The sequence below is a fragment of the Tachypleus tridentatus genome, chromosome 4, assembly GCF_004210375.1.
Source record: "Tachypleus tridentatus isolate NWPU-2018 chromosome 4, ASM421037v1, whole genome shotgun sequence".
NCBI classification, from domain to species: domain Eukaryota; kingdom Metazoa; phylum Arthropoda; class Merostomata; order Xiphosura; family Limulidae; genus Tachypleus; species Tachypleus tridentatus.
In genome coordinates, this window is record NC_134828.1 from 84,101,154 (window position 1) to 84,121,385 (window position 20,232).

The 20,232-nt window shown below is 31.0% G+C and overlaps 1 protein-coding gene across 1 annotated transcript; it reads left to right on the forward strand.

Moving 5' to 3' along the window:
- The first annotated feature begins 1,803 nt into the window (after positions 1–1,803).
- On the forward strand, positions 1,804–16,884 carry LOC143249590 (pleckstrin homology domain-containing family J member 1-like). Its single transcript, XM_076499707.1, has 6 exons — positions 1,804–2,096; positions 3,704–3,789; positions 4,717–4,795; positions 5,273–5,363; positions 12,638–12,701; positions 13,287–16,884. Exons 1-6 carry the CDS (start codon positions 2,003–2,005, stop codon positions 13,395–13,397), a joined length of 525 nt encoding a protein of 174 aa, XP_076355822.1. The 5' UTR covers positions 1,804–2,002; the 3' UTR covers positions 13,398–16,884.
- The last annotated feature ends 3,348 nt before the right edge of the window (positions 16,885–20,232 follow it).

Sequence of the window (20,232 nt, forward strand, 5' to 3'; positions counted from 1 at the left end):
CAAAACTACACGGGGGCTATTTGCACTAGCCGTCCCTAATTTAGCAGTGCAAGACTAGAGGGAAGGCAGCTAGTCATCACCACCCACCGCCAACTCTTGGGCTACTCTTTTACCAACAAACAGTAGCATTGACCGTCACATTATAACACCCCCACGGCTGGAAGAGCGAGCTTGTTTTGTGTGACTGGGATTCAAACCCGCGGATAACGAGTCGAGTGCGTTAACCTCCCGGCCATGCCGAGCCCAGTTTTATGTTAAGTAAAATATATACTTTTGCTCACTGTAAGTGTTGTTATAAAAACAAACAAACAAGATTATATGCATCTATTTTCTTTTTTTTCAGTAAACTATGTTATAAATTACACATATGATCATATTTCGTGTATATGTATATTAATACTAGCCATTTTTTTTGTATAATTTTACCCTTGGAATTCGGTAGTTACCATAGCTACAAAATATAAATGCCAAAATGTATTTATTAGACATTATCCTAGAATATAGACGTTTGATGTAACTTTTAATGATTATCAAGAATTTCAAATACCTATACCTTGGAAGATCTTCGCAATTATTATTTTCTAAGTTCTCAGGAGGAATTTTGTGGTGAACTAAACTAGCTTTAATAAAAAAGCAAAGAAGTAAATAAAACTTGTCAAGAAAGGAAGTAAATATATGGATGGCTTGTATCAATCCTTCAAAAACAATGCAAACAAGACAATTAGAGATAGCATTTGAATCATCCATGCATAATAAGATAGGCAAGAATTAACATATATAACCATTCAATCAAAACTGAGTTTAATTAATTTATCCTATATTTTTCTGTTAACATTTTACTACATTGTATGCCTGAAAGACGTTTGCCAATTATAATAAGGTGAAAAAGTAATACTCTTATCAGTGCTGTATAATGAATCGTGGAGAAAAAGCTCTTCCAATTTGTGGTATTCTCAGTTAAAAATTGTTTCTCCCAAGAGCGAATAAAATAAATACACAGAAGATTTGATTGTGACCAGAATCTTTACTACAGGTAATTATGAGTTCTCTGCAGCATACTGAGTTTGTGAAAGAAAAGGACTGGATACAATAAGACACATAATGAAAACAATATTTATTTAAGAACACAAACTATAGTGTATGTATCTGTATATTAGACAAAAGACAGTCAACTCTACTGAAGTGATAAAAGTTGTTGAATTTATAAGACTTTATTCAAGACTATACCTCCATTAAACCTATACATTCAGTTCCAGTCTGAGGAAATATCCCGTTGTCTATTACAAACTGTAACGTCACACTTTCCCAGAGTGACTACTGATAGATTAAAAAAGAGGAAAGGTTTTAGCCTTGAATGACGAACCATCTTCACATTGGAGTGAAACAATATCTACTTTCATATATTAAATGCAGCTTCATTGCTATCTTCAACATGAGTAGATAAGGTGTTACCATTGGTCAGTGATATTGACACAAAATGGTAAGTAGATGTTATATGAAAACTGCATATGCAATATAAAAGATGAAAATTCTTGATTTTTTATATTAATACAAAGAGGCACTAAATACATGATATACGCCACATAAATAATTATATAAATGATTTATAATTTGGACTCCACTTAATAGCTATTACAATTATAAATATAAATTTGTTTAGAGGACTTACACATATTATTTTTATTTTTCATTGTAATGTATTGTCACAACAGAAATACATTTGAAGTTTTTGTTATTATAAAAGTGATCAAGAGAAAGGTTAATTCCATTACTTACAGGGACGTTTATTACGACACAAAATGTTTTTTTTTATAATAATTTGAATATTATTATTATCTTATTTTTGACTGCATATAGTTGTGTCGAGGGCAATAGGTTGATGAGATAGTGTTACATCGTAGATACAAACTGTTGGGAATCTTTTGTTCTGATGTGTTTTTTTAGCATGCATTTTAAGAACATTATGATTTTCTAGATAAATTTGTATTATTTCTTTGTTAACATGAGATTCAATGACAAAGAACTCCACTCAGTTGCTCTTGGAAAAATGGATAAAGAAGGAAGACTTAATCACAAAATTCCCGGTTTTATAGAAGGTATGTCAATATAAGTTAAGCCTTTTGCCTCAAATTGTAGTATTTCTGTTTCATGTTATTTTGCTGATGAAAGGTGTCATTTTAATTTCGAGATTAATTTGTGACACCTGTATTTGTGCATTGTGATCCTCACCTATATTACCTACATATGTAGGTTTAGAGGACTCGTACATGTAGTACAAAAACACATATTACTAACATTGTTTCATTTAAATTTTAAGAACTCCACACCTAACAAATTACTGTGCTTTTTCAAATTCTTAGTTTTGATCAACTAAATAGCAGCTGGCAAGTGAAGTAATATGAAAAAGATAATATCTGTCTATTTTTTTAAATTTATTGTATTACTTTACATGTAATGTATTGGATAAAATAAATGAAGACGACTTGTACTCAATACTCAACTTCATTTTTATATGCAAAAACGGCTCGTTTGGGTTGAGAAAATATTTTACATAGAAGGTCGAAACGTTGTTCGCTCTTCTATGTAAAATATTTTCTCAACCCAAACGAGCCGTTTTTGCATATAAACTTCTCAACAAGTGGGTTTCTCGACATTACTGAATACTCAACTTCCTTTATTGAATCATTAATTTTTAGCAAAAATACTTTACTAGAAATTCTGATTTTTTTTCTGTGCAAAAGTCTTAAAATGTTTGATCAAAACTTTCCAAATTTTGTGAGGGTACATAAACTGTATTGGACAATGTATCAATACAATAATATCATGGTTTCGTGTTATAATACTTGTATCACATTGCTGTATCACCACACCTTTAAAAAGCATATTACAATTGTATAAAAAGAAGATAATTTCTTATTTATTAAGTAAACAAAGGTAATATAAACTGAAGCATGATTATTGTTTTAAATGTTTCTAAAACCAGCAGAAAAACTTGCTGGGATCAGTTTTCTTTAGAAGTTTGGGTATTTAAACAAGTAAGTTATCTTAAAGTAATTACAAGTTCCACTACTACATAATACATGTGTGTATATATTCATTGACTAAATATTGAGCTTAAATAGCTATAGTATTTAAACAATAGTCAACCCACTACGTCATGTAGCAACTCTTTCTTATGGATAACTAATAATTTTTATTAATTCAGTACATGACTTGTGATGTCAGCAATGCTCATGTTTATGTAGCACAAAAACATAATATTCTCCAATGTGTGTCTAAGGTTAGCATTCTAGGTTTGTATTCTAGAAACTCTCAAGTTAATGTATGTAGTAATCAAATGCAACATAACATGTATTGGTCAGTCTTTTAACTCAAAGTACAATTTATAATAAATAAGTATTTATAATGCAAAACAATGTAACATCTACAGCCAGCCACAGGGAATAAACATTTACAAAACCAAAAACTCTGTACTTAAGAAACTATTTACAAAACAACAATAACATGATACTGTAGCAATGATTTAAAAAAATAAGAATGACATAACTTACTGTAGAAACCATTTAAATAATAATGGCATGATACACTAGAAATTGTACATGAAACAGCAGTGACACAGTAGTGTAGGAAACCATTTATAAAACAACAATAACATGATACTGTAGAAACATATGTCAAACATACTATTAAATAATTTTGTCAGGTTATAAAGAAAGATGGTTCAGACTTAAAGGAAACCTGCTGTTTTACTTCAGGGTGAATGAGTTTGGTGCTATGATTGCAAAGGAGGTAAGGGAGGATGTTAGTTTGTTTTTTTTACTTAATTTCTTTAAAAATTATGCTACAGACAACAAATAATGTTTTATTTGCTAGCTGGAAAATACTACTGTTTTGAATTAACATTGGAAGTATATAAATGCTATAAAACACAGCAATTGTCTTGGTAGTTCCTTAAGTTATTGTTGGCAAGCAATGTGTGAAGCTGTTCATAAAGGTTATAAAAGTACAAAACTTAATTTGAAAGCAAGAGACATAGTTTACAGGTTTTTGTACCTAATTGAAATAATTTGTTAGAGATTAAAGTAAGCAAATTTAGGTTTGTTTTTTTTATAAGGTGACAGTGAGATCTGTTAGGGATCTTGTTCTGTGTAAGTAACATTATTGAAGTTTATAGTGAAACAATCTACACAGAAGGGTATATGATACTGATTTTAACTCATAAAATAAATTTTATTGCAACACAATTCTGGTTTACCTTTTTCTCTTAACTCTGAAGCAAAGATATTGACAATGATCAAAGTTTTAACCCTTAATATTGAAGAGGTAAGTTTTCTCTAAAATCATTCATTTGTTTCTGAGCACTTAGTTTTTGTATTCAAACTTGTTTCATACATAAAATCAGAAAATTGTATGACAGTTGTTTTTTGACTTTATTACACTACTTAATTACAATTTTATGAACTTGCCTATATACTCATTAAACCAGGCATAGAAGGAATTAAACCTTCATAGTAGAATTGAAAATTGCAGCCATATGACTAAAATTTGGTTTACAATATAGACTACTTTTTAGTAATAATTTATTAGTACATTTTAATATATGTAAATTATGGAATAAGAATTTTAGTGTATCTTTCATAGAAGAAACTTTACACTATTTCTTCAGATTGTGTCACTAATGGTGATACTAATACCTTTTTTTTTTTTTTTAAACAGCCTGTGGGACTGCTTGTTATAGAACAGTGCAAAATTCAGCATGAGATGTTAAGTGATTTACCTTTCAGTTTCTCTATAAGTAAGTATTTGCCTATTTAGATTTATTATGAGAAGTATTTTTTATGAGATTTGCTGAATTTTACACAAAATTAAAGACGTGTAATATTTTGGAACAACATGGATCCAATTGGATTTATTATGGAAAATATTAAAAAAAACAAAAACATTTAGATGTTTGCAGTTAAGGAAAATAATAACTTATCTCTTACCTATATAGTTATCAAATAGAAAATGTTTAAGCTTTAAAAAATTCAGATATTGTTTGCATTTTAGGTATAATAATTTCACATGGTGATTTTAATTGCATACATTACAGCAGGTTTTACATAGTCTAAAATATTTTGCATTTATTGTAATTATATGTATTTAAAATATGTATGTGTTGTACTTCTTATTTTTGACTTAGATTGAAATTCCTAAAGCTAGATGAGTTAAGATATTTATTGAAATAATTTCAAACTATTGGTATATTTAAAGCAAATGTACTGTTCTATAGCCTTTTGTGAAGATCAAGAAAAAAAACATATCTTCTTGTGTTCAACAGAGAAACAGTGTGAAGACTGGGTTAAAATTCTTCAAGAGGCAAGGTTGTAAAAGTCTTTAGCCTTTTTAGAGTAACTGATTATTAGCATTTTAATTTTCATTAAAAGATTTATGGTGAATATCAAGTGTCTTATAGAAGTTTGTGTCTAGAATCAAACTAGCCGTAACACATTTAACTGAAGTTATCTTCATGATTAAAAGAGTTAGACTTTGGCTGACCAGTAGATAACATTAAAATATTTTTGATGCTGTTCATTTTCACAGTGGCATAAGTTTTGGGAGATTCTTCGAATTGTAGATAACATTGCAAATCCAGGTCCATCTTTCCATCTAGGAAATCATCCCATGATGTGGATTACTATGCACCCTTAGAGTTTTAATTACTGATGAGTTTTAGGCTTTCAACAAAGGGTCTGAAATTAACTTTACCTTTAGTTTGAAAACACAAAGTTTGGACTGTACTTGTAGAATGAAAGTACAATGTCTGGTCTACCATTTAATCATGGACTGTCCAAAAAGGATTTTGAAAACTATACTACTAGGATGATATATGCAAAAATGGCTGTTATGGGTAGAGAATGCACTATGTAGAGGAGCAAACAACATTTCACCCTTTTTTGGTCATCGTCGGGTTCTTTCTTTGTGAACCTGACAATGACCGAAGAAGGTTGAAACATTGTTCGCTTCTCTATGTAGTGCTTTCTCTATCCATACCAGCCATTTTTACATATATTTTTCTCTACAAGTGGGTTTTATCGTCATCACAGATTACGAGGATGATAGTAAAGAATATATACAACCATTCATCTTTAGGGTGACAGTATAAAGTCTGGCTGTTCTTCGTGTTTTGAATAACATCATAAGAACTGAATGTTTTCACATTTATGTAATAGCACAAAATGTGGACTACTTTTGTTACTTTTATTCCAAGATGTAAATGACTTTCTTCAACTCTTAAATAGTGACACAAGATCAAAGCTACTTTTCTTCAATTTGAATAAGAGTCCTTGACTGCCTTCCACTTGAGTATAATATTGCATTACTTAAATACATACACTTCTACTTAACACAAGATTTGTTCTGTCCTTCTTTCCCAGGGTACTAAAATAATATATGGACTACCTACTGCTCATAGGAAAGTGACAAAACAGACCCTAGAATAAACTGAGGACAAAAGTTTTATGTTATTCTTCATTTCTGAGGAAACAGCATGAGATTTGAGCTTCTTTCCATTTCTTGAGTAACATCCTATCATTTATTTTTAAGGTAAACACATACAAGTACAAGATTTGAACAGCTTGTAGCTTTTGAGGTTTTGACTGCTTTCTCTTTGTAAGGTGCAGGGATAAATTAAGTTTGGGAGGTCAGAAGCTATTAGCTTTAGGGATCTTTATTTGCTTATTCAGTTTTTCCCTTTACTGTTTTACTACTCCCTATGCCCAGTGCCAAACACAATTGTTAACTTACTTCAGTTATGGTTTTTCAATGTAATAAACCAAGCATAAAGCTCCTTCAGCTGAATACAATTGTATATTAGCCATGCTATTATGATCCAAACAATAGCATGCTAATTGTCTATCACATATATTCTATAGTGTGTGGTGCATTGGCATGATTATACAATGATTTTGAATATAAGGGGACTCCTATTTTCAGATATCATGGGGAGTGCCATAATATCTGCTTTCAGGTCCACAAAATCAGTATTACAGTGGAGCCCCTCACTAACGACTTCAAAAATGCCTCGACAAAAAGGTCGTTAATGAGGGGTGGATACCCAATTCGTTACCAAGATTTAAATTATGTACGTTTTTATAATAGCCAATCGGTCTCTGTTCATTTTAAGGGTATGGAGTATTTAAAAATGAAATAAAAAATGCGGTAATATGTAATGCAAAATATATTTTCACTAGTTCTCACTACTTTACCTTGATTTTATGAGGCTATTAAATGTTTAAACACAAGTCTATTCACCATTCTGTACACAAAAAATGTTCAAATGCAGGTTTAAAATACGATCCTAAAATACATTTCTTAAAAAAATCACTGTAAAATGTTACACGCAAAAGTGTTCAAATACTGACTGGATATACGATTGTAAACTAAAGAAATCACTAATGTTCATGCAGACTTAAAAAAATAAAGACATTTTCTTAAATCACTAATGCTCATGATAAAATACACATTTTATAAAGAAATCACTGTAGAAGAAATGCTACACGCACAAAAATGATCAAATACAGACTTAAAATACGATAAGAAACTACATTTTCTTAAAGAAATCACTAATTTTGTTTGTTTTTCTTTGAAAATTGTACAGTTTCAAAGTCTTTGCTCACTGCTACCATGCAATCTACAATGTCCATTTTGCGTGTTTGAGACCAAACTGTAAAGTTTTTCTGCATATGACATTGCAGTGGCACAGTCAATTGGCTCGAAAGACTCTACAGTTGTGTCGTCACATTCTTCACCATCATCACTCTCGATTTCTTCAGGACACGCGATAATATTGTCAGAAACTGAATCATCACAAACTGGAGTTTCGTTGTCGAAGTTGACATATTCGCCAAGAGTTACACCATTCAAGACAGGCCTGAAGTCGGGATCAGATTGGTTTTCTGAAACATTGTCTTCACTTTCGTTTGACACTTCGCCTAAACAGAAGTTAAAGCCGCATTTCAAGAAACACTTTTGAATTGTGGAAGTCTTAACTCAAAGCCAAGCGCAGCAGTAACCACACAATTGCGTTCAGAAGAGTGATTTTTTGCACAACTGGGGACCTGTAGCCGTCTGGTCGTTATCCATGTGAAACAAAAGTTGTCTCAAGAATGTTTTGCGATACAACAATTTGACGGTCTGTATAACTTTGGCGTCACAAGGCTGTAGCTTAGAAGTTGCATTAGGAGGAAGTAAAACGATTTTACATTAGATAGAGGGATTGCAACATGGGCAGTGCAGTTGTTGATAAAAAGCAGAACATTGCGTTTCTGAAGTTTCATTTTGTTGTTAAATTTTTTTGCCCATTTGGTAAATATGGGAATTGTCATCCAGGCTTTTCGGTTGTGATAATAATCTACACCCAATGAATTCATATCAGAATTACGAAAGTAACGCTGCTTAGCACTATGACCAATAACAAGTGGCGAACTTTCTCTCCGACATGCTACAGCAAAGCATTACTGTAACTCTTTCTTTGAAACTTTTACACGGATGTCGTTTCTCCCTTCTTGACCATTGATTTAGTTGGAAGTGCTCTGTATTGTATCTCAGTCTTATCAGCGTTAAATATGTCATTAGGGGAATAGCCTTCACAGATGGATAGGAGACGATTAGTCTTCAACTGCTTCTTGAGAAACTTCAGCACTTTCGACACAGAGAATAGCTGCTTTGATATTATGCCTTTTTACGAATCTGTCTAACCATCCATTGCTAGCAGAGAAGCCTTCATTGTCAAGCTGAGGCGTAATATTAATGCTTTTTCTTGAATTAGTTTCCGGTAATTGGTAGATTCCTGGATCTTGTATTCACAAACCACTGCCACACCTTCTCATCCAACTCGTCGTATAAGCATCTTCTCTTGTTCTGCTTTTTTTCTGGATTTTCGCCTGTTTCCCACTTTTTCAAAATTTTTTCTTTCTCTTTAATGATTGTCTGAATTTGGGTTTTACCAACTCCAAGATCCGTGGCGATTTTTATTGCAGTTTCCCCTTTGTCGTGTCGTTTAATGACGGAAACTCTCTCTTCTAAGTTAAGCAACTTTCTCTTGACATTCTGGTGAAAAATGAGTCTGTGTTATGAGGAATCTTCATATTATGCACACTAATCCTGTCTGTTAAATAATCCGATTTAGTGTTCCTAATTCATTATGTACTATAGAATAAGCGCACTGAGCGCATTGAGAATAAGATTAATTTACCAATGAAAATTAATCTTCTATTCGATTCGACGCACTGGAAATAGATTTATTGTTGAAGTAGATTATGTAATACTGTTTAACTACGGAATAATTAAACTCATTTGTAATATGCCATAAATGAGAAGGCAGACCGCTATGTAACTTCACAGAATATGCCACATAATAATGTCACTTAGTCGTTAGTGAGAGGTAAAATAATCAAAATTGTTCAATTTGGTAGGTCGTTAGTCGCGTTTGAGGGGAAGTCGTCCACGAGGGGTCAATTTAATGCAAACAGGGTACCGTCAAAAAGTTTCTGGTCGTATGACAGGGGAAGTCGTTAGTGAGGGGCTCTACTGTGTAACTAAACAGCTTGCAAGTGGATTAGTTGCAAGAATGAGCAATGATTTTAGGTAAACATCTGGCATGCATGCATAAACAAATACTATCTGGACATTTAGAAATACAGTAGGCTAGAGTAGAAGAGATGGGCCTGTGGTCAGCTGTGATTATGACCTGACTATAATTATACAGCCTGATTATTAATAAGGAATATTACCTTATAATCAGGCAGTTTGATATGTATTGTTTGGGGGATGTTTTAGTGTTTGAGACCCCAGGCTACAATCCTTGTGTTAATCCAGTACAGCTAAGGCAGTACAGTATTTTCGTTTCTAGTATCCTGAAGCATAGTTTAACTATTCAGTCCATTGTGGAGCCAGTGCAGGTTTAGTCATTTCACTGTGACCTTTAATCATTTATCTAGAATAGTTTTTAAAAGATGTTTTCAACTCATTGGTTTCTGGTAAATCTATTAAACCTCTATGTAATAGGTACCCAGTTTATTTTAACATAGCTTTCATATTATAATAGAAGTATTGGACTAAAAAACTTCAGTAGTAGAATTCAATGTATGTATATTTGGAAAAATATTTTTTGTCTGTTTTGCATACTGTGTGTTGTAACAGATCCATAGAAGTGTAAAATTACTGAGTATTATGAAATATGTGGATCCTACTTGTAGTAAAGTATATAAAAAAAAGTCGGTAATTTAAGAATTAAAACCATATGTCCTTAGGAAACAAAATTTCAATGAAAGTACCTTTGAATCCATAAGTTTTATTTGGGAAAGTATGAATGTGGTAGAGCATGTGAGAGGAAGATGTCATTTATTCTCGGTGGAAATATTAACTGCATGAAATTAGTAAAACCTTAGTAAATACTGTCTAGTTTGGACTAAACAAAGCACAAAATATACTTTTTTTGCATAATGTTTTTATGTTGTGAAATGTTCAAAATTTTATGATACTTTTTTGAAAAGAAAAATGAGTTCTTCTCTACATTTTTTGAAGATGATAAACTTTAATTGTTTTATATTCAATAAATAAAGATTTGAGTTATTGGAATATTTTGCTGCCATACTGTGTAAGCCTAATTGGGCCTAAGCATACATCAAGTTACGTGCATGTGATGTTACATCATACAATAAAATTCCTGTAAACACGCTTTTAAACAAATATAATTTAACACAAAAATATTTTAAGAAGTAAAAAGAATGCTTAAAGAAACTATTAAAAATTTCTAGATCATTGGTTTGTCCAAGTCTTCTGCACTTTTCACTAAATTTAGTCATTTTTCTCTGTAGGAGATACATCTGTTTTATAAATATAACAACTTTGTTCCTTCCATCACTTTGATAATCTCTATATGCATGTTGTATAGGTATTACATTTGAAAAGATGTTTTATGTGTGTAGAAAGTTATTGATTGATTAATTAGTAAAATACAGTAGTATTTTAGTAAGCTTGTACTGCTAACCATCTAAATTATGGCTGTGCAACATGTGGTACACTTTCTTTACTACTTCTTGTTTGTTTAAAAGTGTTAAAAGTGGCTTGAAAATTATTTCAAACAGTTTTTTAATGCAAAGAGAGACTTGAAACAATACAAATAAGGTAGTTTTGATGATTGGGTTCATCCAGGTTAAAAACTACAGGTAGAAATGACATGTATGCAATCATATTGACTAAAGTAAACAGATGATTTACATGGGACTTAACATGTAATGAAAGCCCTGCAAATGTTGTGCAGACTTAAGTGAAGATCATTTAACATTGTTCAGAATATTCAAAACTTCCTGCAGCTTCATTTACAAACAGGCTTGATATTTTGACTGAGACTGGTGGCAGCATATTAATCCTATCTTGACTAGTTAGTACTTCTTAAGTGCCTTGTACACACACATCAAATTTTAAAAGTTAAGTAAAAATAATAATCTTAACTCTAATTCATAAATTTTTAGTCAAATATTTTAAAATTAATAACAAAAGGAAGAGAAATAATAGCAATGCTAGTTTGTGATAAAATTGATTTACTTCTTTACAAGGATGATGTTGAACTCCCAAATGGATCAATTCAGGGGTTCCATTGCATCAGATGGCACAATCCAAAGAAGGAGTTAGTTTTCTTAATAAGCACTTTGCCATTGTTTGTATTTACTTGAAAGCAAAAGTTGTGACAGATTTAAATATTCGTATAAATCTAAATATTATGGAAATAATTTGGTATTAATTCTGTATCATGGTGGCCATCTTGGGTTTTTTCTGTTTGTCACAGATTAGGTTCCAAGTCTGAGAACCACTATCACACCATGACTGAGTATATTGCACAGAATTTATGCTTTATTTTAAAACAATACAAATATTGAGCAAAACATAAATAGTATATCATTTTTATCTTTTTACTTCTCATTGATTTCATTGTGGCTGAAGTGATCATAAAAAATAAATTTGTACAACTTTAGAATCCTACATCCAACCTGATGGTATGTTCCTAGAATCAGGCTATGACATGGCATAGGTTGAAATTTTCTAGCTGATGGGTTATGTGAACTTAAAAGAGGGACCTTTTCAGATTTGGGCCTTGGACTACTGTACTTTGTCCAAACTTACCCGAACTTGTGATTCTTAATGATCCATTTGCAAAAATATTTCCTTCCATAAATAGGTTTTGAGATATGAGCAATATATCTTGTTTATAAATTAGTTAACATTTTATTTTCTCTTCACAGTTGCACTGTACATGTTCATGCTAACTTGACTTACTTGAACTTGTAATTCATATATCAATTTTATGGTTAAACATTATTTTCTTTTTGAAAATTAATCACATAACTTGTAACAAGAAACATTTTAAAATTTAATTGAATCTGTGTTTGCAATTTATGGAAAGATTTGCAAATTTAATCAATTTCAAAGTATTTTGTGTTTGTAGCTATAAATTTATTCCAGGTAATTTTGCTCTAATCACATTCCAAGAAAATATAATATTGTGTTTCCTAAATGAATAGTCTAAAATTACCTGTATGAAATTTTTATATAAGTATTAGATAAAAAGTTCAACATGAATTTTTTTTTTTTACAGTTATGAGCATCAAAGAGCAAAGCTTCTTCTAATACAAGCTAAACTATTAAGGAAAACTGGAAAGGTATGCAAAATGTTTCATTTTTTTTTTCTTTTTAAGCGTTCTCAGACATCTAGTTCTTTTAAAACTTCCAGGTGATTTTTAAATATATGCCTGTTATTCTAAGTTACATGTATTGTTTACGTTTAACTCTGGAAGCACCTTGTGTATCTATAGGCTCTCTTTAGTGTGAGACATTTCTTTGTATGGAAAGTGTGGCTCATGGATACCTGAGGTGTGTCATGAATTGAAAGTAAACCAAACAGTCATCTTTGATTCATTCACATGTTGTTTTTTGTTTTTCATAAACTGCATTTTTACAATGTTATGTATTATTGAGTAAAATGGTTTCAGTAGGATAAGATAATATCAGTAAAGTTGGCTAATTGTCTTGATGTCAGTGTTTTTACACTGTGTAAGTAAGAGAATAAAGTTTGTACTTCTAGCTGTTGCAGCTATTTTCTGTATTTAATGTTACGTAAATACTTGTTTATACATGTTTTATGTTGTCTATCTCATGTTCTGTGAAATCACTTACTTTTACTGATGCTTCAAGCAAGCTTCTTGAACATTATTATTTTTACAGTACTATGTTATTCTTTAACATAGGATCCTCTTGAAGCTTTTCCTAACCATCGTCATCATAGATTCTCAGCTTCTCCCTTCTTCCATCAGAAGTCATTGACCAGAACCAGTTCAAGTGCAGTGTTTTTTCAGTGATAGGAAACAATGTTAATTGTCAGAAATGGAAGATTTATTTGACTGAGTCATACCAAAAGAGTCGCCTTTGTGAAACCACAGATTTTATTAATTTGTTAAAGGAAATCACTACACCATTGAAGATTTTATCGCAAAACATTATTATTTTTACATAAATATTTCACTTGTTAATTCAGCTAAAACTCTTGTGTGTTATGTAAATTTCTACTTTGTGCTTTCTGTAAGGTGCTTCTATTAAATGCACTGAATATATCTGTGGATAGTGTTCAGAACATTTTGAATTTCACCAATTTCTAAAGATATTTTTGTAAGGAAAGGTATTTAGTGAAATGTCATAAAACTTGCCTGCTTATTATTATTATATCTACTTGTGTTTATTATGCATTCAGAAGCTCATGAAATATCTTCAGTAAATCTATTGGATGTTTTATCATCATTAAAGTATATTGTTAAATATACCAGAGCATTAACTGTTCATTGAGGTGGAGAGCTTCTACTTCTACAAGTTTTAGTTGTAATGTTGCTAATATTAACTTTCAATGAGAGCAATCTACCTATTTAGGTGAAAATTAAAAATCACCCTAGTAATGACTGTAGATTATAAAATGTACTGTTATTAAGTTCTTACTTTAAAGGATTGGAATGCATTGTTGTGTGAGTTGAGGTTCAGCCCATTTAGGAGGCTTAAGTTAGTCCCTGATTCATATAACATGCTAACAGTACAAAATATTCTGTAATAAAAAAAATATTAATTAAAACCATAATAATAAAACTATATGTTAAAAATCTAAGCAATACTATAAATGAAATTAACATAAGAAAGAATAGGATTTAATTAGACCACAAGTCTAGCTGATTGGACAGAAACCTTGTATTTGTGGCATGTAGGTGTTGAAATATACAGTTGGTTTAAAGCCTGGTCTTGTTGGTTAGTGAGATGTTAAACATTCTGCTACATTGTCTGTGAAATTATTATTATAAGGAGAAGGCTCTTTGATTTTCAGTTGCTGCATAGACATAAGTATGTGATTGTAGAAAGAAATGTCTTACTACTATAGTGGTATGGATTTAATGTCTTTAGAGCAGAAATGAACTTTAATAACCTAGCTACATTGGTCTTGTAATTTTCAAACTGTTGTTTCACTATATGTAAGCATAATTCTACAAATCATGATTATATGAATCTTGTCATTTTTAGGTTTGGTGGATTGATAGAAGGAAAAAAAACTTTAGTTTTTTTTTTAATACTAGATATATGTACTTATGTAGCCCAGAAAATCACTGAGAAGCAATGCTTTTTAAAATCCCAGTTATTAATAAGAAGGGGTGGCTCTCGGCTTTGTCAAAATAGCATTGAGTTTTTTAAGTTTTGTCAGCAACAGAATCTAGCATTTGGCAATTTTTCACTAACATTTCATACCAGTAAAAGTTGAATATTGAAAATAGATGGCAGCCAACTTCTGTGAATCTGTTTGAGTGAGATTTTTGAAAAAGTAAAGTTTAAGCAGTGAAGCAAAATGATGTGATCTGGTGCATTTCCTGGGTGAATGTGGTGCTGAATTGGACTTGGATTCAGCCTGTGAGCCCAACCACATTGCATTATGTTCTAATTGGACCAAAATGAGATTTTTAACTAACACATGAGCTTGAAGATATACATCTCTTTTATAAGTCTCATGCTCACTGTGTGAGTGTTGGAAGCCCTTAATTGTATTTGTTAAATAAGTCAATGTTAAATATATATTTTTATTGAAATACATATAAATGAAGTTAATTGCTTTTTATTTTATTAGCAGAGTTTATAGATCTTTTAATCATTTTCATCAGGATCCATATCCATCAAATATTAATTGCTCTAAACTTGTCTCCTGAAATAATATTAAAACTGTTATTTTATGTATAGTGAATTTGGTTGCATTAGCCACAAGTTCTTATTGTTTAATAATAGTACTTAATGCCTGTTTACTTCATTTTATTCATATGTTATGATAGTTTTTTTTTAATTTGTAATTTTATGGTCTAAGAATATTGTGCTAATAAGATAAAGCATTTATGTCTCTTGAACCTTTTTCTGAATAAACAGAATTCAGTGCATTAGGTTATTGATAAAAACATAAATAATTTTGATGAATTAGAAATAAACAATATAAATATTTGCTAGATGTGATGGAAATATAGAAATGTAAATTTTGTGAAAGTTTTAACTAGACAAGTTTTGAGGAGAACTGGTAATGCTAAACAGGTACTAAGTATTTTTGAAATAATAAGAAACAACACTTTAAAAATATGCAGTCCAAAAGATGTATTTCATTTTGTGTTAACATTATGTACCAGTCATGAGTAGTGGTATATTCTTTTTCTTATGTCATTATTTATGAATTTATCATTTTTAAAAATCTTGAAAAAAATTTCTTTTGTTTATAATGTTGTGATTGTGAGGTAGAATAACATTTTACTCAAAACCTCTTGAGTGCCTTTTTCACAGTGTACAACATTAGAACTAATTTTAATAAATGAAAAATAATTGTTTATTATTGAAAAGATTTAATGATTGTATGTTTGAGAAAAATAGTTATTAATTAGTAATTTTAAAATAATTGGTGTTGCTTGTTCCAGTGTTTGTAGCATTATTTGTCAATAACTTAAATATTTTCAGTAACTGTTTATGTAATTTACAAATGTAGATAATTTACTGAATCAAATGTTGTCCCAAAATTCCTTTTTGTATTTTTTATAATAATTACATAGCACAATTTTTAAGAAACAGGTTAGTTTTAAAAAATGTATTTGGTGTCATTAACTTCATCCAAGTTATGAACAGCTTTTAGTTTTATATGAATAAAGGGCAAATAAAGATTTTCAAATTCTAAGTAAATTCATACTAAATAAAAGAACATTCAGTGTAAATATCATTTTTTGTAAGAACATAATCTAGTGCCTTCCACATCAAAATATGTTTGACATCCAGATTTGCACTGTTTATTTTGTTATAGTTTTTTAATCAACTAGTTAGATAATGCTCAAGTTTACAAGAAGGCCTTTATTTACCATCATGGTTGTAGTTTTTTAAAAAAATACCATAAGTATTTAAAGCATTCATATTTGTATTATTCTTTTATATATTCATTTTTTATTTTGTCATATTTGCCTATTAATTATGACAGTATAAAGTATAGTTTTTGAAAATATATTTTTAGGCTTTGAAAATGAGAGTTTAAATATTTTACATTAATGAAACATGCATTCTTTTTACGAGTTACTGATTTTTTTATTTTTTACGTATGGCATATACTTAGAATTTAGTCTAGTGAAACTGATTCATTTGGTTGTAGGACATTATTTTGAAAAGTGATAGACTGTTGTATGTTAGAGTAAACAACATAATGTGTTGTTAAACTGTGTAGCTTTATAAGATAAGAGTACAAAACCAAGTTACTTTTATATTGAATCCATGCAAAATACTGAATAAAAAAGGTAAATTGTGTAATGGCAGAATATTTTTTTATACTCAGTACATCCTTATATTACATAATGTTTTTAAAACCGAATATTTAAAATTGTCACTCAGAAATGTAAGGTTTTCTGTAGCATGTTGATAGTTAAAGCACCATATATTTTTTAAGTATTATAATATGACTATCTGAATGACCTCTTAAATGTATAACCATAAGTAGAGGGTGGTAACTTGTTAGCTATGGGCATTCAGAAGTTGCAGTAGTGTTTGCTAATTATAATTTGTTGTGAGTAGTGAGAACTAACTAGCAAGTCACATTATTTAGAAATATTTTACTTTGGTACTGTCTGTAAATAATCGGTAATTTTGAAAATGCTGCAATTGTCTATATAGTTAAACCAGTACTGAGCAATTTTAAAATCATTGTAAAAGAATAGTGTTTCATGAGTTTTAGTATTCTGTTAACTTGTTGCTTAGAGATTGTTTTCTCATTTGTTTGGGGGGGGGGTTTGCTCAAAGCTACTTAAAGGTTCTCTGCACTAGATTTCTCTAATTTAGAACTGATAGACTAGAGGGAAGACAGCTAGACCCCACCATTCACTGCTAATTTGTCTTCCAGTGAAAAGTGGGATTAACTCTCATATGGGCTTTGCATGATCAAGTGATTAGGGTGTTCGACTTGTGATCTGAGGGTTGCAGGTTTGAATCCCTGTCACACAAAACATGCTCACTCTTTCAGCTAGTGGGGTGTTATAATATGACAGTCAACCCCATTAACTGTTGATAAAAAGAGTAGCCCAACAGTTGGAAGTGGGTGGTGATGGCTAGCTGCCTTCTCTCTGATCTTACACTGCTAAATCAGAGACAGCTGGCTCAGTTAGTCCTCATGTAACTTTGTGCAAATTTCTTAAAACAAACACACTTTCACATTAAAATGTTTCCATGACTAACAGGGCAAACATGGTTGTTGACAGGATTCAAACTGGCAACCAACTACCAACCCATACCAATGTTAATTGTATAGGACAGATTTGTATTAAAAAATATGTTCCAGAGAAAAAAGTGGCCCTCTTCACAAATTTGTAGGGAAAAAGCATTTATTTTAAAAGTTTTGTTGTATATTTGGCATTGCTTCTTGGTATTGCTTCAGTTTTCCACAATACATTGGCTTAATAGAGTATGTGGAAGTATAACAAAATCATAGAAACCTTATTGATGAGAAATATTTGCATCATTGTAAATGTGGATTGTGCATGAATATTTTGCCTTGCATATAGTGGCAAATATATAAAACTATTCTTTTTACCCTCTTTAATTCATACTAGTTGAAATATCTCCAAAGATGTGAAAAATATAGGGGAGCCAGAACCCACTTCCATGTCTTTTGGCATCTATGTGTCTTCTTTTCTTTGTTTCTTCAGGAGCTTTATTTGAGCATATCAATTGTTTTGTTGCTGATTTAATTATCCTAATTTTTGCTAAAGTTTTTTATTTTATTTTGCCATTTGTCTACTTCCTTTTGCTAAGTGGCATTTTTCTTGCACTGTTTCTGAGCTACTTTTTAGTTTTACTTGGAATTTTAGCTTATAATATATTTCATAGATATTAGCAGAAATGAAATAAATTTTAAGTGACTTGATGCTCTAAATATGCCATTCATTGATTCAAATGTCAAGCAGAATCTCAAATTCCTGACTTTTTAATGTATACAAATGTTATTAAGAGCTTTCTGTAATATAATTATTTATATATATAAATATGTAGGTAGGTACATAGATCTGAGTGTATGTACTTAAGAGTAATACTATATAGCATGAAAACTGAAAAATACTGTAGACAGTTTTGAGGCTTTTAGAGGTTATGTAATATGCAAACTGTGCAATAAACAAAAGTATTTTCAATCTAAACATGAACATCGTTTTGCATTCTGACTTGTGGAGTGTTGGCAATTCACAAACATGTCTTAGTACTAACCCTTTTATAATACATCAGTTTTTGAGTACAATAAATGTGTACATTTTACTTAAAGTTTACCACCTTCTGTGTAGATACATGCAATAGCTTCTGAATTATGGTCAGTATCTTTCTTCTAATATGGAATCAGTCAAAGGGATTTTCTGAGGGTCACGGGTTCGAATCCCTGTCACACCAAACGTGCTCACCATTTCAGCTATGGGGGCATTATAATGTGACAGTCAATCCCACAATTCATTGGTGAAAGAGTAGTCCAAAAGTTGGCAGTGGGTGGTGATGACCAGCTGCTTTCCCTCTAGTCTTACACTGCTAAATTAGAGACAGTTAGTGCAGGTAGCCCCGTTGTAGCTTTGCACAAAATTTAGAACAAACCAAGGGACTTACTCTTTGTTCATTTAGTTAAATCAAGTAACACTTACAAACTAATGAATCAGAAACTGTTCACTATTATTTATTTGCATCACGTCTTATGTTTAAACTGTTGTAGAATTCTTGCATACAGTTTTCCCACAGGTCAAAGTAATACCACTCTAACTAAACATTTTGCAAAATATTGTTTATGGTCTTAAATCTGTTTCTTGTTACCTGACTAAATTAAGAAAGTAAACTTGGCACATGACAATTTAAACAACAACAACAAAATTATGTATAAAGACATGATGAACACAGTCACATATGTGCACAAGACAAAAAACAATAAAAAAAAAACATTTTCAATACAGTACTTCCTTTCTTTTACAAGATTAGCTTTTTGCATTTGGTGCTGTTTTCTATATACAAACCTTTTTTTTTTAATAATGCATACCACAAGCCTTCCTATCTCAACCCCATAGGAATCAAATATTCCTACCTGGTTCTTATGCAAATCATTCTTCATCATCTATCCACCAAGAGGAGCACTGCTATCACATAATCCATGTGACTTCCTCTATGTGCCATCACTTCTTGGTTGTGTTCAGAACTTTTTGAAGCAGTTTAACCTAACTTTATATGGTCTCCTTGATATCTTGGTATTAGGCAGCCTTATCCCATACCTTCCAGTTTGACTGTTACAGCAAGGTCTTTCTTCCCCCTTCTTTAACCATCTGATCCATTCTTTCTGTAGTTAGCTGCTGTGAAGTTTTCTGTCTGCAAGGAATCAGCTCAGATAGTATTGTGTTTTGTATGTATTACGGATTGTTTTGCTTACTGCATCAAAGTGCGTTTAAACTAGTAATGGCGAGTTTATTTTCTTTTCATTTTTGTAATTTTATTTGCTTGTTATGTGGGATGCCCTGCTGAATACTCTCACGATACCTTAAATTTGGACTATACACTTGCAAGAACAATTGTTGTCCATGCCATCTTCGAATTGTTGATAACTAATGGTTTTATAATTTGTTAATATTTGGTTTAGCAGGAATTTTA